Raw genomic sequence first — 25,243 nt, 5'->3', positions numbered from 1 at the left:
ATCAAAGTGATAAAAGTGAAAGTAAAAGCATCCCTGCAGCTCAGTCGGGCTGATCAGGACATGGCGATAAAATCGCCATGTCCCGATCAACTAGGACACAGCAGGAGGGTGGCTTACCTGCCTCCTGAGCATCCGAACGACGATTGATTGCTGCAAGCCTGAAATCCAGGCTTGAGCAATCAACCGCCAATAACACTGATCATTGCAAAGCTATTTCTTTGCAGTGATCTGTGTAAAAGGTCAGTGTGTGCAGTGTTATAGCCCCCTATGGGAGCTATAACACTGCAAAAAAAAAGTGAACAAAAAAAGTTAATAAAGATCATTTAACCCCTTCCCTAATAAAAGTTTGAATCACCCCCCTTTCCCATAAAAAAAACAAAAACTGTGTAAATAAAAATAAACATGTGATATCGCCGTGTGCGTAAATGTCCGAACTATAAAAATATATTGTTAATTAAACTGCACGGTCAATGGTGTACGCGCAAAGAAATTCCAAATCCAAAATTGTTTATTTTTGTTACATTTTTATAACCTAAAAAAATAAATAAAAAGCGATCAAAAAGTCAGATTAAAACAAAAATGGTACCAATAAAAACTTTAGATCACGGCGCAACAAATGAGCCCTCATACCGCCCGGTACATGGAACAATAAAAAGTTATAGGGGTCAGAAGAGGACAATTTTAAACGTATACATTTTCCTGCATGTAGTTATGATTTTTTTTTTCCGAAGTATTAAAAAACTCAAACCTATATAAATACGGTATCATTTTAATCGTCTGGACCTCCAGAATAAAGATAAGGTGTCATTTGTAATGAAAGATGTACTGGGTTGAAACAGAAGCCGCCAAAATTTACAAAATGGTGTTTTTTTCTTCCATTTTGTCGCACAATGATTTTTTTTTTTTCGTTTTGCCGTCGCTTTTTGGATAAAATGACTGATGTCATTACAAAGTATAATTGGTGGAGAAAAAAATAAGCCATCATATGGATTTTTTGGTGCAAAAGTGAAAGGGTTATGAAAAAAACTGAAGTGCAAAAATGGAAAAACGCTATGTCCTTAAGGGGTTAATGTGCTGGCGGGGGTTATATCTTTAAAAATGTGCTGTGGGGGGCATATTATAAATGTGCTGGGGGGTTAGATATATAGGCTATATGTCTGCCCCCTGCAGCACTATATATCTTGCCCCGCACAGCGCTTTTAACCCCTTAAGGACACAGGGTTTTTCCATTTTTTGCACTTTCGTTTTTTAACCTCCTTACCTTTGAAAAATCATAACTCTTTCAATTTTGCACCTAAAAATCCATATGATAGCTTATATATTGCACCACCAATTCTACTTTGTAATGATATCAGTCATTTTACCCAAAAATATACGGCGAAAACAGAAAAAAAATCATTGTGTGACAAAATTGAAGGAAAATTTTAATTTTGTAACTTTTGGGGGCTTCGGTTTCCACACAGTATATTTTTCGGTAAAAATGACACCTTATCTTTATTCTGTAGGTCCATACAATTAAAATGATACTCTACTTATGTAGGTTTGATTTTGTCGATGGGAAAAATCATAACTACATGCAGGAAAATGTATACGTTTAAACTTGTCATATTCTGACCCCTATAACTTTTTTTTTTTCTCTATCGGCTCCATTGGGGGGCACAGACCATGGGTGTATGCTGCTGTCACTAGGAGGCTTGACACTATGCCAACAAGAAGAGTCGGCTCCTCCCAGCAGGGTATACCCGCCCACAGGCATCTGAGGTAATCAGTTTTAGCTTAGTGTCTTAAGGAGGTGGACATGGTCTGGACTTCTCCCCAGACCAGGTCTTATGTTTTATTATTTTCCTAGGATTAGGAGACGTGTTAGTTAGTTATTCCTTTTTTGTTCCTGTTTTCAGGTGGGGACTCAGGAACTGCGGCTCACTGTTTCCCCATTGCGATTGAGGGGGCACAGACATTGCATTTATGTACTGTTAACCCCCTCTCACCAATGGTCAGCGCCTGGGGTTGTACCTCATGGGTCCGGGTCCCCCTACCTCCCTGCTCGCCTCACTCGCACATGGTTGCCCGGCATGATGCAGGTGACAAAAGCTGGCTGAAGACTTCATTGGGAAGACTTCATGAGGTAAGTTCTTCTGACTAAGGTGAGTATTTTCCCCTTGTTTTCTTTAGGGAGGACTTTCAACATCTGGAGACCCCCAGTTTTTGGCCCACTCTTCTATATGGGGACTGTTGGGGCTGGCCAGGAGGGATTTCCCTCCTTTCCTTTATTGGGGGTTCTTTATTATATCTGGGGCTGAGCAGGCACATGTATGTTTCAGTTATCATGTGCGTGTGGTGTGTGGTGTTTCACAGTATTACCGCGGCTGCAAGAGGGCGGGGCATATCTGTCTTTACAGGCGCCCGTTCTTACTCTCGTTTTGGCAGTGCAGCTGCCGACAGTCTCTCGCCCGCTCCCTCCCTTCCCCCGCTGACTCATATGCGTTCGCATATGCGCTCGGGGCCAGGAGCGGGCACCATTAGGGACCGGGCTGTATATCTTTCATTGTGGGCGCCATTCTTACTTTAGTTTTGGCAGCGCGGCTGCCGACAGTGTCTCGCCCGCTCCCTCCCTTCCCCCGCTGGCGCAAATGCGTTTGCATATGCGCTCGGGGCCGGGAGCGGGCACCATTAAGGATCGGGCTGTATATTACTTCGGCGGCCCGGTGCGTGTTGGCTCCGCTCACCCAGGGCTGCCGAAGCCTGCATAAGGGCGTGAACTGCACCCCAATCAGCGCTGTGCGCGCATAAGGGGGTTATTGCAGGGCCAATCACAGAGCCCTTGTGTTTAGCACAGCCCCCTCTTCTTCATCAGCCGCAGTTCTCAATGGGCAAAAATGCTACTCGCAGCAGCTGCCTTAGGGACAGAATTGGGAGATGTGGTCCATGCCCAGAACTGTTCCTCTCTCCCAACAGATAACTAGCCCTTAGTTACTTATTACACTTGTAAAGCTGTAACTCAAAAATTTCTGGTTCTACTGACCCGGAGGGTTCGGCCGCCCCTCCAGCCTGGGTTTCCTCCCTCTCCCAGTCGTTATGCGACTTGGCTCAGGTCTCCCGTTCTGTGGTGACTGCCTTGGAGAGGTCCTCCCTACACCGGCCCGGCAGGCACGGGCGGTCCTGTTACTCCCCTAGAGGCCGCTCCCATGGTCGCCGATCTGGCTCTCCAGACCCGCGTACCAGGTCAGTCTCTCTTTCTTCCAGAGCCGCCTCACACGTTCCCATTCACCTGGAGAACTTGTGGATGAAGTTTCCGCTTGGGACTCTGGTTCACCAGCCGACAAGAAGAGGACTGCACGGATATGTCGGACATGGTGCACTCATTGGTTTCGGCCATAAGAGACACCTTCCATCTAGAGGACCCAGGAATTTTGGACGTGGCTCCAGAAGTTTCCTTTCATCATGCCCATCCTCCAGGGCTGCCTCACCTCGTTCCCATTTACCCGGAGAACTTGTGGATGAGGTTTGATTCGGCCTCCGACTCAGAGGACCGCACAGATATGTCTGATGGGGTGTACTCATTGATTTCGGCCATGAGAGACCCCTTCCTGCTAAAGGACACAGGAACTTCCGACGTGGTCCAAGACCTGCAGCTCTCACACTGAATTTTACGCCCTGCTGGAATCTGCCTGGAGGCACCCTGACAAGAAGTTTCAGGAAACGAAGAAGGTTCAAGCGCGGTATCCCTTCGCCCAAGACCTCATTGCTTGGTGGACCTCCTCTCCAACTGTGGATCTGCCGGTCTCTCGCCTCTCTAAGGCACCTACCTGGCCGTTGGCTGATGCGGCTGCCTTCAAGGATCCAGCGGACATGAAAGTGGAAACTTTGGTAAACTTTGCCTTTGAGACAGCAGGATCTTCCTGCTTTTGCTTCAGCCTGGGTGTCAAGGGCCCTTTCGGTATGGTCTCCCATCTCTGCCAGGGTAGTCTTCAAGATCCCTCTGGAGGATTTATTTAATCTAGCTCTCCGATGCTCCACAGCTGGAGATTTTCTATGTTCTGCTTCCATACGCAGCCACTGTCCTGCCTTTGCCACAAGCTACCTGGTAGCCACCGTCCCTCCATGTGGCTTAAAGCCTGGAATGTGGATGCCGCCTTCAGGAAGTGAGGCAACGGGCGGAAAAGAGTTCTTTATTACCTCTGGATAAGGCTCACAGAACCGCTTTCCGTCGTAAGTCCTCCTTTGGGTTCTGCAGACTTTTGGTGCCACCAAAGGGTCCAGCCGGGCGCTTTCACGGGAAGAGGGCTCCCTCCTTCCGGACCTGTCCCTCCCGTAGGTTATCTCTCCCGGCTATCCGTTCCGGCTGTTTTGCGACCCCATCAGATACCCGTAGGCCTTCCTCGGTCTGAAGGGTCGCCCCCACCCGCCGACCTTTCTCGGGTGGTTGGTCGCCTCTTACTCTTCAGGATCCAGCTCCTTTTTTTTATCCAGGGAGTAATTGTCCCGGTTCCTTCAGGGGAACGTTTTCGAGGTTTATTCCAACCTCTTTGTCGTCCCCAAGAAAGGCGTTTCTGTTCGCCCAATCTTGGTTCTCGAGTATCTCAGCCAGCATCTTCTGCTTTCCCATCCATGAATGGAGTCTCTCCATTCGGTGTTGGCGTTCATGGGGAATTTTCATTCCTCGGTGGACATCAAGGATGCCTGCCTCCACATCTCATTGTTCTGGTCATCAGCGGTACCTCCACTTTGCAGTTCCGGACGGTCCTTTTCTATTGTGGCTCTCCATTTCGGTCTGACCACTTCTCCGTAGACCTTTACCAAAGTCCTGGCGCCTGTGATGGCCCTTTTACGGACAACAGTTATTTCCGTGATTCCTTACTTGGACGACCTCCTGATCAGAGCTCCAGCCAGGGCCCAGATCCTGGAGAGTCTTAGTCTCAACCTCCAGACCTTGTCTCACTTCGGTTGGATGGTCCAACCGCTCTCCTGGGGCTCCAGTTTGACACGGCCTCTGCCCGCTTCGACTCCGCCGACCAATCGGCTGACTCTCTTATCAAGAGTCCGATGAATTCGGCACCCTGCTCCAGTTTCCATTCCCTTTTGCATGGATGTCCTGGGTTGGTTAGCGGCGGCTGTGGAGGCCGTGCCATTTGCCCAATTTCATCACCGACCTCTTTAACTGGTGATTATCTTCCGGTGGGACAGGTCTCCATTGTCTCTCGACCGTAAGATCATTCTCTCTCGACAGTCTTGTCGGTCCCTTCTATGGTGGCTTCGTTTCCCCCCTGCTTTTTTGGGGGCGCTCCTTCCTACCCCTCCCTGCCAGTCTGTCGGGCTGGGGAGGTGTTTTCAAGGACCGGCCGATCTGGGGCCTTGGCCCCTCGAGAAGCCCTTTTCCCCTTCAACATGTTGGGGCCTAGGGCAATCCTTTTCTTAGCTTGCTTCTTAGGAAATTCCCTTCTGGGCGGAACTCAGGTTTCCGGCCATCTCAGCGCTCTTCATTCCGGGCGTCTCTGGGATGGGGTCTTTCACAGCCGTTCCTCAGCCGTCTAAGGCGAGTGGTCCTTACATCCGGAGGTGTTTGCAGTGATCTGCAACCTCTGGGGCGCTCCAGGCGTAGACCTCTGCACGTCCCACCACAACTAAGCATTCCTCTCTCTTGGTCGGGCTTTGCCCTACCTTATCTGTTTATTGGTCGGGCTTTGCCCTACCTTATCTATTTTCTCCCCTTCCTCTCTTTTCGGGGTCCTGAGGAAACTCACAGCAGAGGGCGTTCCCGCCATTCTCGTGGCCCAGACTGGCCCCGGCGGGCAAGGTACGTCGTCGTGGTCAGGCTCCTGAACTACTTACCTCTGCACCTTCCCTATTGTCCAGACCTCCTATATCGGGTCTCCTGTGCCACCCCTATTTGCCGTCTCTGCTTTTGACGGCATGGCGGTTGAGACAGTGGTTCTGATGACCCGCGTTTTCTCTTCCCAAGTGGTTCGCACCATGCTGAGGGCTCACAAGCCTTCCTCTGCAAAGATTTACCACCATACTATTTCTGTTGGTGTGAAACTCAGCCTTTTTCTCCGGTCGTGGTTGGCTTTCAGCTCCCTTAGGGGTCAAAGGTTCGGCCGGTTCTATTCTTTTTCAACGTTCTCTGGTGTTCAATTATCATGTCCAAACCTTGTTCAGGGAGTGGCACAAGCTGCCCATCCTTATCAGTCCCCTTTTTTTCCCTTGGTACTTGCACTTGGTCTTAGATACCCTGCAAGGCCCCCCTTTTTAACCTCTCAGGGGCATTTCTCTTTGCCTCCTTCCCCGGAAGGTGGCATTCCTTATTGCTCTTACCTCTGTTAGGAGGGTTTCAGAGCTGGCAGCTCTCTCCTGCCCGTTCTCCCTTCCTGGTTGTATACCAGGACAAGTTGTTTTGTTTTCCGTCCAGGTCCGTCCTACGTACCTGATATGGTTTTGGCCTTTTCATCTCAATGAGAACATCGTCCTACCGTCCTTTTGTCCGGCCCCTTCTCATCCCTGGAAGCGTTTGTTCCACAACCTGTTGTGGTCGTTGGACAAGACAACCATTTTGGGAGCTTACCGCTGCAAGGGGAAGATCCCACTCTTCAGGGTTTTGGCTCATTCCACCCGTTTTTCGGGGCAACCTGGGCCCTCCACTACGTGGCTTCGGCCTTGCAGTTCTGTAAGGCGTCCACGTGGTCGTGTTTGCTTTCTTTCTCAAGGTGCTACCAGATTCATACCTTCGCATCAGTTGATGCTACTCTGGGCTGTAAGATGTTGCAGACGGCTGTGGTCCAACCATCCACCTGTCTGATTCCTTACCAGCCAAGGGACGGCTTTGGTACGTCCCATGGTCTGTGTCCCCCAATGGAGCCGATAGAGAAAAGGATATTTTTTTTTAATGCTTACCGTAAAATCTCTTTCTCGGAGGATCCATTGGGGGACACAGCTCCCACCCTTTTTTCTGGTGTTCTTATTTCAGTTATCTGACCGAAGGTGTGTTCAGTTGCCTTTTCTTCTGATTGCTCGGACAGTTTGTGGTTTTCTCTTGACCTGTCGGTCTTCTCCTATTGCCCTGGGACAGAAACTGATTACCTCAGGTGCCTGTGGGCGGGTATACCCTGCTGGGAGGAGCCGACTTTTCTTGTTGCCATAGTGTCAAGCCTCCTAGTGACAGCAGCATGCACCCATGGTCTGTGTCCCCCAATGGATCCTCCGAGAAAGAGATTTTATGGTAAGCATAAAAAATCTCCTTATTTTTCCGCATATGGGGCGGTATGAGGGCTCATTTTTGTGCCGGGATCTGAAGGTTTTTAGCGGTACCATTTTTGTATTGATCGGACTTATTGATCGCTTTTTATTCATTTTTTCATGATATAAAAAGTGACCCAAAATATGCTATTTTGGATTTTTTTTTGCGCATACGCCATTGACCGTGCGGTTAAATTAATGATATATTTTTATAACTCGGACATTTCCACACGCTACGATACCACATATGTTTAATATTATTTTTGTTTACACTGTTTGTGTTTTTTTTTTTTTTTCAATGGGAAACGGGGGTGATTCAAACTTTTATTAGGGAAGGGGTTAACTTTTTTTTTTTTTTTTTTTTTTTTTTACTTTTTTTTGCAATGTTATAGCTCCCATAGGGGGCTATAACACTGCACACACTGATCTTTTACATTGATCAATGGTTTTTCATAGGAAACCATTGATCAATGATTCTGCCGCTTGTTATTCGGCGATCGGACAACAGGAGGCCAGGTAAGGGAGCCTCCTGCTGTCCTAGATCTGTTCGTGATGCCGCGATTTTGCTGCGGCTATCCCAAACAGCCCCCAGAGTTAACTGGCAATGTTTTACTTTCACTTTGGACGTGGCGTTTAACTTTGAATGCCCGAGTCTAAAGGGTTAATAGCGCGCGACACCGCGATCAGTGCCCAGCGCTATTAGCCACGGCTCCCGGCCGTTGTTAGAGGCCAGGCCCAACCCACTATTATAGAACGGGAGCGGACTCATGACGTACCGTACGTCATGGGTCCTTAAGAGGTTAATATACATATGGCCCCTGCTGTCACTCACAATATTCATTTTAAAAACCCTGCTTCAAAAATGAAAGTTAAAGCACACGACACATCGCAGGGTTGCGGAGCATGCCGCCCGCTTCCCTACTTAACACCTTAACGGCCATGAACGTGTATACACGTCCAATGGCAGTTAACGGGGTATGACGTGGGCTCCCGACTCGATCCCGCGTCATGCCGGCCCCCAGCTGATTCCTGTAGCTGGGGGCCGGCGTTAATTGCTAACATGCGGCGATCTCCGTGGCTGGCTATTAACCCTTTTAGATCGCCCCTGTCAAAGTTGACAGCGGCATCAAAAGGTTCCTGTATTCAGTCCCTAGTGGTCCAGTGGGGTGGATCACGCCCCCCCCCCCCCCCCCCCGCAGCGCGATCGGGGGGGGGGGGGGGGGGCGATCTACTGCTGAGGTAGCCTGAGGACTTGCCTCTCCTGCTGCGGTGGCTCTGGCACTCTGAATGATACAGCCTGCTTTATCAATCGAGAGCAGAGCACACAGATCAATGGAAGCCTAAGTTATAATCAATCTTTTTCACACAAAGATATATATCTCTGCTAAGCTTCTGCTCTATAACATGATGATGTTTGTATTAGAATTCTGCACCGAGATTCCACAGTAGCGGAATATCAATGGGATTCTGCTTCACTTTTCAAAGGGGGGAAATTCACATTCCGGTGTCCACAGAAAGAATAGACATGTCTATTTTTTTTCTGCAGAATTCTCTTGGAAATGCTTTGCCATCTAAAAGACGGCACTTTTCCAAGCGGTCCTAGAGCCAGCATGTTATGCCGGTGCACCGCTGTCAGTGAAATATCTGCACAGAGATTTTCCGTGCGGACATTCCAGCATCTGAACATAGCCTAATAACTGTGGGCAGGTGATGCAGCACTTGTGCCACCTGGCTTTCTCTGTAGTGCACTCACAGTCAGTGTCAACAACAAAAAAATACTGTAACATCAATAAAGTAGGAAAGCAATATTGATGGGGATCCACTACAAAAATGTTTGTCTTGTTTAAACAGTATTCTAAAATCAGTGGAGAACTGACGCATGCTTCATCACTGGGCTACAATGGGGCCATCCTTCTGGCTCTTGCGGTGCACTATGCTCTTCAGGGGAATTTGAGTCGCGACTCTTTTCTGGAGCATCTTCTGAGAAACATGAAGGAAGTAGAAGCAGATGAAAAGTCTCGGAGTGATGCTATGGAGTAAGTTAATGCACCATGCTATTTCATGGGTACATCATGCAGATCTGTTTGTGGGGTTATCTATGTGAATGTTTTGTCAGACCCTTTATCCTGCTTTCTCTGGGGAAGTAACATGCTCTGATGTTAGCATTGTGTGAATATAGACTAATTTAGGAGAAACTACATTACATTCATACATAAGTGACAGATGACTTATGTATTATATGAACCCTCCGATTTTGGGGGGGGGGGGGTCGGCTGACTAAATAATAGTTTATGGTGGCATTCGACTTCCTAGTAGAAGATGTCATGAGCGTGAAGGACTAGGTTATTTATATTTTAATCCTTTGTTTTTGAGAAGGTAAGCTACAAGTTCTTGGGCAGTTAGACCACTTGAGACGACTTTATTTCACTTTTCGAAGTAGAACAAAGATTATACTATTATGACTAGGTCAGTAATATGTGATTAAGCCACGGTGAGCTGTATGTGATACCATGCAATGCTACTACCAAAAGTACAGTTCTGTTTCTGGTGAACAATGATTGTTTCAGCTTTTTCAAAAGTATTATTCAAGCTTATAAGATGCTGGACCCTTACCTATTGGATATTGATAGCATATTATAAATATTGGCTTTAGAAAACTCCATGTAATGTTGAGTATTAGTCAAATGAGTTCATGCTTTAAAAAATGTGTTTCAGTGTTCAGTATGATGGCTGCTCCTCAATTAAATCTGTTTATTTTAGAATGTAATTCTCATTGTAGACTGGAGCTTGGAGAGTTTCCATACTGTAACAGACTAAAGAAGATTAAGGAATTTTTAGATAAAGGAAATGTGTCCTGCAAAGAAGTGGTGGATGAACTTGGTGAGTGTTTTCTTTTTTTGGGGGTATATTGTTTTAATAAGTTGTAATAAGTTTAGCACTTTGAGGAATTTTATTATATTGAAAAATTTGATAACCTCAAATTTGGTAACCACAAATTTCGCTATGTGCACAGGTTGGACATATTCAGACTCCCAGCAGCTACTGTGCCTAATGCATGCTAGGGGAGACATTTCTATATTTGAGGAATAATGGAGAATTATATAGATTCTAATGAAATGAAAAATCACTGAAAATATGTAGCCAGTCTACCTTATCAAGTTATTCATAGACATTATACCACCAAACAGATATCACAGTATGTACTAATTATACTCTTGTATGCACATTTATCAGAACTAGTACATACCTTGTTATCTGTTTGATTGGTAGTATCATTGTTGATGGAAGTAATCTTCCTTTTTGGCCTGTATTGTGTATTAAGGGTTTGGAGGTTCTACCTCTTCTTAAGGATATCTGATAAAGGGTACATTTTAAGTCTAGTTTAGGTGAATACTTTCTAACTTAATGACCATATCTTAGGCTATAATCATGTACTGCAAACAGTTTTTTTTCTCTGACAAAGCTTCTATGCAGCTTAGGCTTTGTCTCTGTGTAGTTGTCTCAGCAGATTTAAAGGGGTACTCCGTCACTAAGACAACTTATCCCCTATCCAAACGATAGGGGATAAGATGTCTTAGTCCAGAGTACCCCTTTAACCTGCTGGTGGGAGGACACACATAAACGATACTGAAACAACTATCCAAACTTTAGCTAAAATGTATCGTTATTACAAAAAATTTCTTAAAACCCTATTACATACAAATTTGATAAATACAATGCAAGAATCGGTAAGGCTGGATTCACAACACGATTTGAGTGTCCGCTGCACAGATACGATTTCAGAAGCTCAAATCGCATGAAATCGTATCAGTGCAGGGACAGGTACTGATAGATACGGAGCCATTAACTATTATGGGGCTGCGGACCCGATCGTAGTCTGCTAGTGACTACGATCTGGTCATTTTCTCAGCAGGTCAGATTTTTGACAGGGACTGAAAATCGTGGCAGACCACTATTTTCAGTCTGTGTCAAAAATCTGACATGCTGAGAAAAGGACCAGATTGTAGTCACTAGCAGACTACGATCGGGTCCGCAGCCCCATAATAGTTAATGGCTCCGTATCTGTCAGTACCTGTCCCTGCACAGCGGACACTCAAATCGTGATGTGAATCCAGCCTAAGAATACAACTGTGGGAATCTCACATTAAATACAGCCGAGTCTCCACTGCTGTTAAACACTGTCAATGATCACTACAAACTCCAATCCAGGTTAGCGGGCACTAACCTGGATTGGAGTTTCTAGTGGTCATTGACAGTGTTTAACAGCAGTGGAGACTCTGCTGTATTTAATGGCAACATTTCTGTTATGGTGGCACCCCCTGGCTTTATCATTTTCTGAGACTGCCATAGGTCCTGGAAAGATATCTTTATCATATTTCTCTTTAATATTGATGGATCTTATCCATGAATGGTTGTGGAGTGAAGTGCCGGAAGTTTCTGTTCTATATGCAGTAGTTATGCTTGCTCACTGGGGAGTGTACCTCTGGAGAGTTTGTCTGGTTATCTGACGTGTGGGTGATCACTAACAAACCTCTACGGCCATTCCCTTACCACGTTTATCTATGAGATATTTATACAACAGTTACATAGGCATCCTCACTACATTACAAGGAATGAGGATCACATTATGAAGATATCTATGAAGTCTTCTATATACTTCTAATGGAGAGCTGCATCCCTGGAAAACATCTGTACCACTTTGCGTAGCAATGTTTTGCTGCTTATTAGCAATCTGTATTTGTTTGTTGACACTCTATGTAACACATAGAATCTACACTTTATACACTGTCAAATCCCCTGATGAACCGTAATACTATCTGATATATGGGGAAACGAGTCAGGAATTTGTGGAATTAACCCATAGGAGGATCTCTGATTGTGAGATTCCCACAGTTGTATTCTTACCGATTCTTGCATTGTTTCTTTCAAATTTGTACGTGATAGGGTTTTAAGACATTTTTGTAATAAAGATAAATGTTAGCTAAAGTTTGATAGTTTGATAGTCTAATTTGGACGTTACAGTCCATGATTTTCAGTGATAACATTAAAGGGGTACTCTGCCCCTAGACATCTTATCCCCTATCCAAAGGATAGGGGATAAGATGTCAGATCGCCGGGGTCCCGCTGCTGGGGACCCCGGGGATCGCTGCTGCAGCACCCCGCTATCATTACTGCACAGAGCGAGTTCGCTCTGCATGTAATGACGGGCAATACAGGGGCAGGAGCATCGTTACGTCACGGCTCCGCCCCTCGTGACGTCACGCCCCGCCCCCGTTAATACAAGTCTATTGGAGGGGGCGTGGTGGTCGTCACGCCCCCTGCCATAGACTTGCATTAAGGGGATGGGCCATGATGTCATAAGGGGCGGAACCATGACGTCACGCTGCTCCAGCCCCTGTATCACCCGTCATTACGCACAGAGCGAACTCGCTCTGTGCAGTAATGATGGCGGGGTGCCGCAGCGAAGATCCCCGGGGTCCCCAGCAGCGGGACTGCGGCGATCTAACATCTTATCCCCTATCCTTTGGATAGGGGATAAGATGCCAGGGGCGGAGTACCCCTTTAAGTATACTGGTTGTCCTATTACTTAAAGGGGTTATCCAGCAGAGTTAAAGCAAAACCCCAAATTAATATATTGCCTTCCGTTGTTGTCTTCGGAGCAATCACAGCCTTTTTTGTTCTTCCATGCCCCCAGTGTCCCTTTCTGACACGCTTTATTATTCTGCTTCTTATAATAGTTTGCTGGTTTTAACCCCTTAACCTCATGCGCCGTAAATGTATGGCGCTGCATAGCACCTCTTGGCACACAGCGCGGTACATTTACGGCGCAGCTGTAATACGAGCCCAGAAGATGTGCTCGCTTCATTCCCAGCGGGTTCCGGTGGCTGTTAGCAGCGATCGCGCTGATGTCTGCCATTAACCCCTCAGGTGCTGCGATCAATACAGATCACGGCATCTGCGGCAGTGTGGCACTTATAACGGCTGATCTGATCACCCGCGGCACTGCCCTCACCTGACTCATTCTGTCTCCCGGGGTCTTCTGCACTGCTCTGCCTTCCAGCAGACCAGAGTATAAGATTGCTGATAATACTGATCTTTGCTATGCCCTATGTATAGCACTGAACAGTATTAGCAATCTGATTGCTGTAAATAGTCCCCTATGGGGACTAAAAAATTGTAAAATAAATGCAAATTATTTTTTTTAAAGAAGTAAAAAAAAATGTGAACCCCCCCCCCCTTTTCCCCATATTAATACATAAAAGCGTAAAAAAAGATAAAAAATAAACATATTTGGTATTGTTGCGTGCATGAATGTCCGAGCTATAAAAATATAATGTTAATGATCCCCTACAGCAAATGGCGTAAAGGTAAAAAAAAAAAAAAAATCAGCTTTTTTTGTCACATCAAACTGCAAAGAAATTTAATAAAAAGCGATCAAAAAGTCATAGATACGCAAATCTGGTACCAAAACAAACTACAGATCATGGTGCAAAAGATTCCTAAATACTGTAAAATAAGAAAGTTAGGGGTGGTCAAAATAGGGCAATTTTAAACATACTGATTTTGTAAAAAAAAAAGTTTGAGATTTTTTTATAAGCAGTACAATAACAGAAAAGTACATAACCATGGGTATAATTTTAATTGTATTGACCCAGAGAATGAAGAAAACATGTATTTTTTACCGTAAAGTGTACAGTTCGAAAACGAAGTCCCCCAAACTTGCAAAATTATGATTTTCGTTTTCATTTCCTTACACAAAAAACATTTTTTGGGTTTACCATACATTTTAGGGTAAATGAGTGATGTCATTACAAAGTACAACTGGTCACGCAAAAAACAAGCCATCATATGGGTCTGTGAATGGTAATATAAAAGAGTTATGAGTTTTAGAAGGCGAGGAGGAAAAAACTAAAACGCAAAAATAAAATTGGCTGCGTCCTTAAAGGAGAACTCCAGAACATAAAAATTGTCCCCCATAGTGCCGGCAGTAAAAAAATAAAGATGTACATACCTTCCTCCGCTCCCCTGGGGCCTCCGATAACCGGCTCCGGTCTCCGCCGCGATCCACTTCCTGGTTGCCGGTGGTCGGATTAGTCATACTGCGCTCAGCCAATCACCGGCCGCAGTGAAGTCCCGACTCAGCCGACGATAGGCTGAGCTGCAGTATGACGTTTTCGGCCCCGGCCGCAGGTGCCGGTGTAGTAAAGAATTTTGTGTCCTGAAGCGTTTTCACACTGCCGCTCAGCCTATCGCCAGCCGAGTCTGACTTCGCTGCGGCTGGTTATTGGCTGAGCGCAGTATGACTTATCCGACCACCGGCAACCAGGAAGTGGATCGCGGCGGAGACAGGAGCCGGTTACCGGGGGAGCGGAGGAAGGTATGTACATCTTAATTTTTTTTACTGCCGGCAGTATGGGCCACAATTTTTATATTCCTGGAGTTCTCTTTTAAGGTGAAAATGGGCTGAGTCCTTAAGGGGTTAAAGGGGTACTCCGGTGAAATTTTTATTTTTTATTTTAAATCAACTGGTGCCAGAAAGTTAAACAGATTTGTACATTACTTCTATTAAACAATCTCTTAATCCTTCCAGTACTTATTAGCTGCTGAATACTACAGAAGAAATTATTTTCAGAACATAGAGCTCTCTGCTGAATCACGAGCACAGTGCTCTCTGCTGACATCTCTGTCCATTTTAAGAAATGTGCAGAGAAGGATAAAATCCCCTTAGCAAACATATGCTGCTTTGGAAATTCCTAAAATGGACAGAGATGTCTGCAGAGAGCACTGTGCTCGTGATGTCAGCAGAGAGCACTGTGTTCCAAAAAGAAAATAATTTCTTCTGTAGTATTCAGCAGCTAGTAAGTACTGGAAGGATTAAGATTTTTTTAATAGAAGTAATTTACAAATCTGTTTAACTTTCTGGCACCAGTTGATTAAAAAAAAAAAAATTCCTCCGGAATACCCCTTTAACCCCTTAAGGACCCGGGGTTTTTCCATTTTGCATTTTAGTTTTTTCCTCCTTACCTTTAAAAAAATAATAACTCTTTCAATTTTGCACCTAAAAATCCATATGCTTATTTTTTGCTCCACCAATTCTACTTTGTAATGACGTCAGTCATTTAACCCAAAAATCTACGGCGAAACGGAAAAAAAAATCATTGTGAGACAAAATTTAAAGAAAAAAACGCCATTTTGTAAATTTTGGGGGTTTCTGTTTCTATGCAGTACATTTTTCGGTAAAAATGACACCTTATCATTATGCTGTAGGTCCATACGGTTAAAATGATACCCTACTTATATAGGTTTGATTTTGTCGTACTTCTCGAAAAAATCATAACTACATGCAGGAAAATGTATACGTTTAAAATTGTCATCTTTTGACCCCTATAACTTTATTTTTGCGCGTATGGGGCGGTATGAGGGCTCATTTTTTGCGCCGTGATCTGAAGTTTTTAGCGGTACCAATTTGCATTGATAGGACTTATTGATCGCTTTTTATTCATTTTTTCATTATATAAAAAGTGACCAAAAATGCACTATTTTGGACTTTGGAATTTTTTTGCGCGTATATTTTTATAATTCGGACATTTCGTCATGCGGCGATACCACATATGTTTATTTTTATTTAACACACAGGTTTTTTTTTTTTAAATTGGAAAAGGGGGGTGATTCAAACTTTTATTAGGGAGGGGTTAAATGATCTTTATTCACTTTTTTTATATAGGGACCTATAACACTGCACACACTGATCTTTTACATTGATCAGTGGTTTCTCATAAGAAACCACTGATCGATGATTCTGCCGCTTGACTGCTCATGCCTGGATCTCAGGCACTGAGCAGTCATTCGGCGATCGGACAGCATGGAGGCAGGTAGGGATTCTCCGGCTGTCTTGTAAGCTGTTCGGGATGCCGTGGCGATCCCGAACAGCCACTTGAGCTAACCGGCAGTGATTTAGTTTAAGTTTAGATGCGGCGTTCAACTTTGAACGCCGCGTCAAAAGGGTTAATAGTGCGCGGCACCGCACTCAATTTCGCACACTATTAGCCATGGGTCCCGGCCGTTGTTAGAGGCCAGGCCCGACCCGCTATGACGCGGGGCAACGCCGTGGCCCCGCGTTATAGAACGGGAGCGGACTCGGGACGTACAGGTTCATAACTCTTTCTTATATTTTCATCCACAGACTAGTATGAGGGCTTGTTTTTTGCGCGACCAGTTGTCCTTTGTAATGCATTAACTCACTTTACCTTAAAATGTATGGTGCAACCAAAAAAATACTATTTGTGTGGGGAAATTAGAAGGAAAAATGCAATTTTGCATACTTTGGAAGGTTTAGTTTTCACGCCATACAATTTACGGTAAAAATGACATGTGTTCTTTATTCTTTGGGTCAATACAATTAAAATGATACCCATGATGACATACTTTTCTATTACTGTTGCACCTAAAAAAAAAAAAAAAAAAAAAATAAAAAAAATCGCAAACTTTTTAACAAAATTTGTATGTTTAAAATCCCTCTATTTTTGAAGACCTATAACTTTTTCATTTTTCCGTATAAGCAGCGGTATGAGGGCTCATTTTTGTGCCGTGATCTGTACTTTTTATTGATACCATATTTGCATATATAAAACTTTTAAAACATTTTCTTATCAATTTATGGGGGAATAAAATGTTATAAAAAAAAAAAAAAAGCAGCAATATTGGCCTTTCTTTTTGTTACGTTCACGCTGTTCACCGTACGGTATCATTAGCATATTTTAATAGTTCGGATATTTACGCACTTGACGATACCAAGTATGTTTTATAAAAATATATATCTATTTTTTTTTACACTTTTTGGGAGTGAAATTAGGAAAATGGGACATTTTGGGGGAGGGGATTTAAAAAAAAAAATTTAGTTTTTTTTTTCAACTTTTATTTTTGCACTTTAATAGTCCCCATAGGGGACTATTTATGGCAATCATTCGATTGCTAATACTGTTCAGTGCTATGCATAGGGCATAGCACTGATCAGTGTTATCGGTTATCTTCTGCTCTGGTCTGCTTGATCTTAGACCAGGGCAGAAGAACATTGGAAGGCAGCAGAGGCAGGTGAGGGAGACCTCCGTGCACCGTTCTGGATAATCGGATCGCCACGCCAGCGCTGCGGGCAATCCGATCATCCATTTTAGTGACCGCAGCGCTGCAGATGCCGAGATCTGTATTGATCACTGCATCTGAGGGGTTAATGGCTGACATCTGCGCGATCGCGGATGTCGGCCATTACCGGCGGGTCCCTGGCTGCTATCAGTAGCCGGGACCTGCCGCGCATGACCCGAGCATTGCTCCGATGCTCGCGGTTATGTATAGGATGTAAATGTACGCCCTGGTGCGTTAAGTACCAGCTCACCAGGACTTACATTCATTGTTCTCCGCTCTCCACTGACTTCCGTGTTATGGATATCTCCTACCCTAATCCCCACAATTAATCCAATCCTGCTAAAAACCTGCCTTTATGGCCAGTCAGCATATTACTGTTTCCTATGCTAATGTCACTGTTCAGTACAGTGTCTTTCCTGCTTTTAACCTCTTAAGGACCCAGGACGTATGGGTGCGTCCTGGGTCCTGGTCCTGCGATATAACGCAGGGTCACACGGTGACCCCGCATCATATCGCGGCGGGCCCGTCGTCATAGTGAAGCCGGGACCTGCCGCTAATAGCGCGCGGCACTGATCGCGGTGCCGCGCACTATTAACCCTTTAGCCGCGCGCTCAAAGCTGAGCCGCACGGCTAAAAACGAGAGTAAAAGTGCCCGGCTAGCTCAGGGAGCTGTTCGGGATCACCGCGGCATCCCGAACAGCTGTAGCACAGGAGGAGGTTTTCTCACCTTCCTTCCTGCAGTCCGATCGCCGAATGAATGCTTCAAGCCTGAGATCCAGGCTTGAGCATTCAATTGCCGAAAACACTGATTGATCCATTCCTATGGAGATGCATCAATCAGTGTTAAAGATCAGTAATGCAATGTTATATCCCCCTATAGGAGCTATAATATTGCATAAGAAAAGTGTAAAAAAAATCATTAACCCTTTCAATTATCCCTTCCCCTAATAAAAGTTTGAATCACCCGGCATTTCCAAGAATAAAAAAAAACTGTGTAAATAAACATATGTGGTATCGGCGTGTGCAGAAATGTCCGAATTAAAAAAATATACTGCATTTTAAACCACACGTTCAATGACGTACGCGCAAAAAAATTCCAAAGTCCAAAATAGCGCCCTTTTGAGCACTTTTTATACCACAAAAGAAGTGAATGAAAAGTGATCAAAAAGTCTGATCAGAACAAAAATGGTACCGCTAAAAACTTCATATCAGGGCGCAAACAATTAGCCCTCATAGTGCCCTGAACGCAGAAAAATAAAAAGTTATAGGGGTCAGAAGATGACCATTTTAAACGTATACATTTTCCTGCATGTATTCATGATTTTTTTCTGAAGTGATGCAAAATCAAATCTATATAAGTAGGGTATCATTTTAACCCTATGGACCTACAGAATAAAGATAAGGTGTCGTTTTTGCCGAAAAATTTACTGCGCAAAAACGGAAGCCCCCAAAACTTACAAAATAGTGTTTTTTCATCAATTTTGTCGCACATTGATTTTTTTTTTCCCGTTTCACTGTAGATTTTTGGGTAAGATGACTAATGTCATTACAAATTAGAATAGTGAAGCAAAAAATAAGCAATCATATAGAATTTTAGGGGAAAATTTTTAAGAGTTATGATTTTTTAAAGTTAAGGAGGAAAAATTGAAAATGAAAAAACCCGGGTCCTTTAAGGTATTAAAGAGTATATGACCAGGGTATCATGGAGGGCAGACTATTGCTTTGACAACATTACAGGGTGTGGCTAAGCAGGAGACGCTCCTGCAAGCCAGGCCCCCCGAGCGAGACAAAAGTCACATGGTCTCTGTCTCTGAATGTGGGGGCTGCAGATGAAGGAACATGTAGGCGAGACGGATATGTCACAACACAGGAGGTCACAACACATACGTTTTTCGAGCAAGTTCACCATACTTAAAATGTCAAAACCTTCTATAGTTGTATTAGATGTATATTTATTAAACAGCAAACAGGGAAAGATGGATCTAATGGAAGTAATTATTATTATTTTTTTTTTTACCGGACAACCCCTTTAATGCAATTCAACACTAAAATGACACTTAACCAAAATTGTGTGAACAAACTATTTCACTAGAAATAATGTGGGTACTTGCAATCTTCATGTCTCTTCTTATATTACATAATGGTAAGATGTAGAGAAACAACACTGTATAAGATATATTTCTTGATTCATATGTTCTAAGGTCATGGCATTGCTGCTTTGGAATCTGTTCCCACCGCAATCTACTCTTTCCTGCGCTGCATGGATCCAGTGGATGATCTTCCCAAGGAGATGAACAGCTTGCAACGCACTGTTATCTACTGCATCACACTAGGTGGAGACACTGATACTATTGCAACAATGGCTGGAGCTATTGCTGGTGCTTACCATGGAGAAGAACAGGTTCCAGAATTATGGAAAAAGAACTCGGAGGGGTACCAAGATGCAGAAAATTGGGGTGAACAACTGTGGGAATTGTACAACTCTCGGCTACCTTCCTGAGTGACCAAAGGGACTTCTAGAAATGTCTGGTGCCTCTGAATACAGGGTGAAAAGAGCTGAAGAAGAAAGACTGAAGTAGTTCTTATATTGCAGTGGCCAGTACTGTTAAGGGATTGACAAAGTGTACTGTGTAATCCTATTGGCTCTTGGCAATATGGAAGCGTTTCTGAACCACACATTATATGTGGCTATCCAAGGTTTTGGTAAATCACTGTTTAATAACCTAATGTGTACTATCCATTGATAATGGTCTTGTATAACCACAGAGTGGTGTTTCTCTTTTTTGAGGTGATTAAACAATGACCTTTCATTTAATCTTGTCTGTATTTTGGTAGGGTTTGACTTGTATTTTGGTAGGGTTGTGAATCAAGAAGTCTGGTAATTGGCACAGGGGACTAGTAGTGCTTTGGCTGCCCTTTCATAAACCGCAGGCTCACTGAAGAGAAGATATATCATCAGTGTTTCATTTAGCAGGTCTTGAGAAAAAATGCTGACTTGAATCCAGTCTAAATAACATTACCTGCCAGGCTTACTTAATTTAACGTTACTAAAAATATTTCTCCTTCACCCCATTGTTCCTCTAGGAATACTGTAAAATCCCCCAAGCTGCCTTTTACCTCCCAAAAGTGTAGAGTTAAAATGAAATGTGCTTTGACTAGGTGTAAATGGTTTTCCGCTTGCTGGGTCAATTGGCATTTGGAATTGGAATATTTCCCTTTGTTTTTCTGTCTATAATCCGAAAACCTTGCATTCGATAGACATATAAAATTTTAAATGACAGGGATTTCCTGGAGCTAGCAAAACAATCTATTCAATATAGCATTGCATTTGCACTGTACCGCTCCTGCAGTAGTCAGCTGATTTAGTCCTTTCTAGTTAATAGACAACAGTGCCATTGACAGAGTTACAAAATGCCACTTGATCTATGCATAGTGTCAGTTAGAGCAGAACAAATGGATATTTATGAGGTGGAGAAAGTGGCAATGTGTGAACATTGGTACTTATTTTCAGTTATTATGGCACATTTATCAAATATAATGTAAGCACCTATATATTATTACAGTAACCTAAAATCCAACACGCCAGTGCAAGCGCTTGACAAATATCTGTCAAAGTTGGTTAGCATCTGACGTTATCTTTTGTGTCACAAAAGGGGAATGACCAATGACAACAGATTGTCTGAATATGTTCTTGCAGGCAACTAGTATTCTAAAGCTACCCAGGGACATGGCTTTAACACTTAAATTGCTTTTAAACCCAATCCCTCCATACACATGCATGTTTGGCTTGGCCAAGTAGGGGACTTCTTGGCCTCCTTTATGTGCAATCTTATAGTGGGAGAATGCAGGTACGTAGTAACACAAAAATTACAGATTTGAAATCATTGCCTTTTATTATTTACTGATGAGAAGGAGGTTAAAGGTAACAGCGTTTCTTTAAACTAAATAAAAATAGTTACTTAATGGTTTTCTGTGCAAATAGTCTTTTTTAGTTGTCCCATGTTGGATAGAGCCAGTCAAAAGCTTCAAGTCTACAAAAAATGTAAGCTGCTTGCCTAGAAACTCAGAGATTTGATGTCAGGATACAGCCAAAAATATTTTTTTCCTATTTGATGGGCCAGCAGTTTACTGATCCCGATTAAAGTTGAAACATGAATTAATGTAAAAGCATATAAGAAGCAAATACGGTATTTAATATCACTATCTGTTTTCATTTTCTGTTTGTTTATTTTTCTATTTTCGGTACATGAAAGGTCAAGAAGGGGCAGTCATCTTAACTAGGCTTCTTGGGCCTTTAGAACCATGTAGTCTGGAGGGATTTTTCCCACAGGAACCAATCACAGCTCCGCTTCATATCTAAACAAGCTCTGGTAAAGTGAAAGCCGAGTTGTGATTGGTTGCTGTGAGGAAAATCTTTCTAGCTTATAGAACCAACGCAGTCAAGGGTTTTGGCCCAGGACCACAACAGAATGAAGAAAAACTGCAACACTCCAATTGGTGATGGAAAAAAAGTGGTTTATTGCATCATATGTCAACAAGAAAAAGCATGTTTCAACCCCCTCCCTTAACTTTTCTTAACCACTACAGGACACAGGACGTACCCAGACTTAGAAGCAAGCGCAGTAAAAATAAAACCCCTCAAAAGTTGCTTGTTTTCTGCAAAAATGGCAGCATCCTCAAGGCCAATATGGGCTGTGTCCTTAAGAGGCTAAAAAAAACGTTCCCACCAATAGTGCGTAAAAATCTTCAATTCTTGTGATGCAGTGATAAAAACATTTAATTGGGGATGGATATTTTATCACTCGCATCAACACTGTTGCTTAATCAATGCAGCCGAGTTTACATTCTGCATCCTGGCTAAGCTGGCTTTATAATGGTCATTTATCACAGTGCTCTCTGCTGCCACCTCTGTCCATTTCAGGAACTATCCAGAGCAGGATAGGTTTGCTATGGGGATTTACTCCTGCTCTGGACAGTTCCTGACAAGGACAGAGGTGTCAGCAGACAGCATTGTGGTCAGACAGAAAAGAACTTCCTCTGTAGCATACAGCAGCTGAGAAATACTGGAAGGATTAAGATTTTTAAATAGAAGTACTTTGCAAATTTGTTTAACATTCTGGCAAAAAAAAAAGTGTTTTCCACCGGCATACTCCTTCAACCCCTTAACAACCACGTCCTGGTGCGGCGGTACTTAGCGCACCAGGACGTATATTTACGTCTTGTACATGACCGCGAGCATCAAAGCGATGCTCAGATCATGCGCGGCTGGTCCCGGCTCCTGATCGCAGCCAGGGACTTGCCGGTAATGGCTGACATCCGCGATCGCACGGGTGTCTGCCATTAACCCCTCAGATGCTGTGATCAATACAGATCGCGGCAGTGCGGTCAGAAATATGGAACATCGGCGCAAGAAGGTTCCCTCACCTGCCTACCGCCTTCCACGGGTCTTCTGCTCTGGTCTGAGATCGAGCAGACAAGAGCAGAAGATGACTGATAACACTGATCAGTGCTATGCCCTATGCATAGCACTGAACAGTATTAGTAATCAAAGGATTGCTATAAATAGTCCCCTATGGGGACTATTAAAGTGTAAAAATAAAAAATTTTAAATGTCCTTTTTTCCCATTTTACCCCCATAAAGGGTAAAAAAAAAAAATACACATATTTGATATCGCCGCGTGCGTAAATGTCCGAGCTATTAAAATATAATGTGATTGATCCCGTACGGTGAAGGGTGTGAATGTAAAAAAAAAAACACAAAATTGCTGCTTGTCACATTTTATTCAAAATAAATATTAATAAAAAAATGTATAAAAGTTTTATATATACAAATGTGGTATTAATAAAATGTACAGATCATGGCGCAAAAAATGAGCCCTCATACTGCCGCTTATATGGAAAAATGAAAAAGTTATAGGTCGTCAAAATAGAAGGATTTTAAACATACTAATTTGGTTAAAAAGTTTGCGATATTTTTTTTATTTAAGCGCAACAATAATAGAAATGTAATCATGGGTAACATTTTAAGCGTATTGACCCACAAAATAAGTAATTTTTACCGTAAATTGTACGGTGTGAAAACGAAACTTTGCAAATTTGCGGTTTACTTTTTAATTTCCCCACACAAATAGTATTTTTGGTTGCACTATACATTTTATGGTAACATGAGCCCTCATACTGGTCTGTGGATGAAAATATAAAAGAATTACAATTTGAGCTTGGTCCTTAAGGGGTTAATCACTGATCAGTGGGGGTGTCAAGCATTGGACAACCACTGATCTAATGTTGGTGACCTATTTTGAGGATAGGCATTAATTTTGTATGGTTGAATGGCTCCTTTTAACAATCCCAAATACTATCAGGTACTGTGTTCGGAGGAGGGTTCCTGCAGGGCAAAAGGCAAGATGTTTGAAACTGAATCTGCTTATAAAGCATCTCATTCTGGATAAATAGCATTACATGTTTTATTTTATAATATTACATTTAAAGAGGCTGCACACCAGGTACAAAAGTAACGCATATTCAGGAGTGTCATATGACTGTCAACTAAACCCCGCCACTGACTGGGAACACAATGACATAATAATCTTTCCTAACATGGTAATCCACCCACATGCCCTGAGCTAACCTCTGTCCATCTGTGACTGCTGAATAAAATCTGTTTGGCTATGTCTGTAGTTTGCTACCTCCCTTATTTTTCCCTACGGCTTCTTGCAGCTTTGCCATGTTAAGAATCACTTGCCATAGCAATGAAAAGCTGTTTCTTTTTTCCTATCTTTTGAGCAGTACTTCAAAACAACAGTTCTAATTGGATGTTTTTTCTTTCTAGCATTTGTTATGATTCTTCATAAATATAGCTTAGGACTAAAATACAGTAGCAGTCAAGGTATGTTCCACAATACATACTATGTGTACTATAGTACCAGAAGGTACCAAACTTTTTTCCTTCATTATAAACGTTAGGGTATTTACCAAAACCTGTGGAAAAGTTGACCAATTGCCCTTAGCAACCAACCAGATTTTCTTCTTTAATTTTTCAAAAAGATCTCTGAGGAAAAAAAGCAATCTGGTTGCTATGGGCAACTGCATCACTTTTCCACTGCATTTGTTTTAATAAATCTTTTTCTATTAACTTACACTTGATGCTGATCAAAGAGATCCAGCTCTTCATGTGCCAATAAAGAGGACTCTTTAGTGTACAGATAAGGGTGCGTTCACATGGCTGTCTGTCCCTGTTCTTTTATCCCCGTTTCAGTTCCGTTTACATCCCTGTGCACCCGTTTGCACTCCTTTCCATTTTTTTCATGGAAGAAAAAAACGGCACATGCAGTATTTTTTCTTCCGTGAAAAAAACGGAAGAAAACACGGACATCATTTAACATTGAAGTCTATGGCAAACGGATGAACCTTTAATGTCATCCGTTTGCACCCGGGTTTAAAATATCTGTAATTACATCTGAGCATGCTCAGAAGAGGTGACGTCAGCAGACTCCTACAGTGTTGTGGGACTACTACTACTCCCATCATGGAAACAAGTCTGTTCCATGATGGGAGTAGTAATTCCCCAGCTGCGGGAGTCTGCCGGTGGCTGGGGGGACTACATTAGTGTTTGTGCTACTATCCCCATCATGGATCAGACTGTTCGATGGTGGGGGTAGTAGTAAAGGGTCTGAGGGATTGATCGCACCGGGTCTCACTTCTGAGACCTGATGCGATCAGAAGTTATAAAGCAGGGGAACGGGCAGCATGGTCCGCAACCCTGCGATGTACACGATGTATTTTACTTTCATTTTTAAATTCCCTGCAGGGAGCTCTGAATGGCCCCTACTGAGGAGCCAATAAGGGCTCCCTGCGGGATTTTTAAAATGGACAA

General features: G+C 43.3%; 1 protein-coding gene across 4 annotated transcripts in view; it reads left to right on the top strand.

The window, feature by feature from the left end:
• The window catches only part of ADPRS (ADP-ribosylserine hydrolase), a 41,602-nt gene extending 16,592 nt beyond the window's left edge, over positions 1-25,010 (top strand). For 2 of the 4 annotated variants that reach the window (XM_056557182.1, XM_056557181.1), the window contains exons 4-6: positions 9,082-9,266; positions 10,010-10,110; positions 19,572-25,010. In XM_056557182.1, the coding sequence (XP_056413157.1) occupies positions 9,082-9,266; positions 10,010-10,110; positions 19,572-19,870 (585 nt within the window). In that variant the 3' untranslated portion in view covers positions 19,871-25,010. The remainder of the gene's footprint in view (positions 1-9,081; positions 9,267-10,009; positions 10,111-19,571) is intronic. The other 2 variants (XM_056557179.1, XM_056557180.1) reach the window with 2 other exon arrangements.
• Positions 25,011-25,243: the final 233 nt, after the last annotated feature.

The sequence above is a fragment of the Hyla sarda genome, chromosome 2 (assembly GCF_029499605.1).
Source record: "Hyla sarda isolate aHylSar1 chromosome 2, aHylSar1.hap1, whole genome shotgun sequence".
NCBI classification, from domain to species: domain Eukaryota; kingdom Metazoa; phylum Chordata; class Amphibia; order Anura; family Hylidae; genus Hyla; species Hyla sarda.
This window is presented reverse-complemented; position numbering and strand designations above follow the sequence as displayed.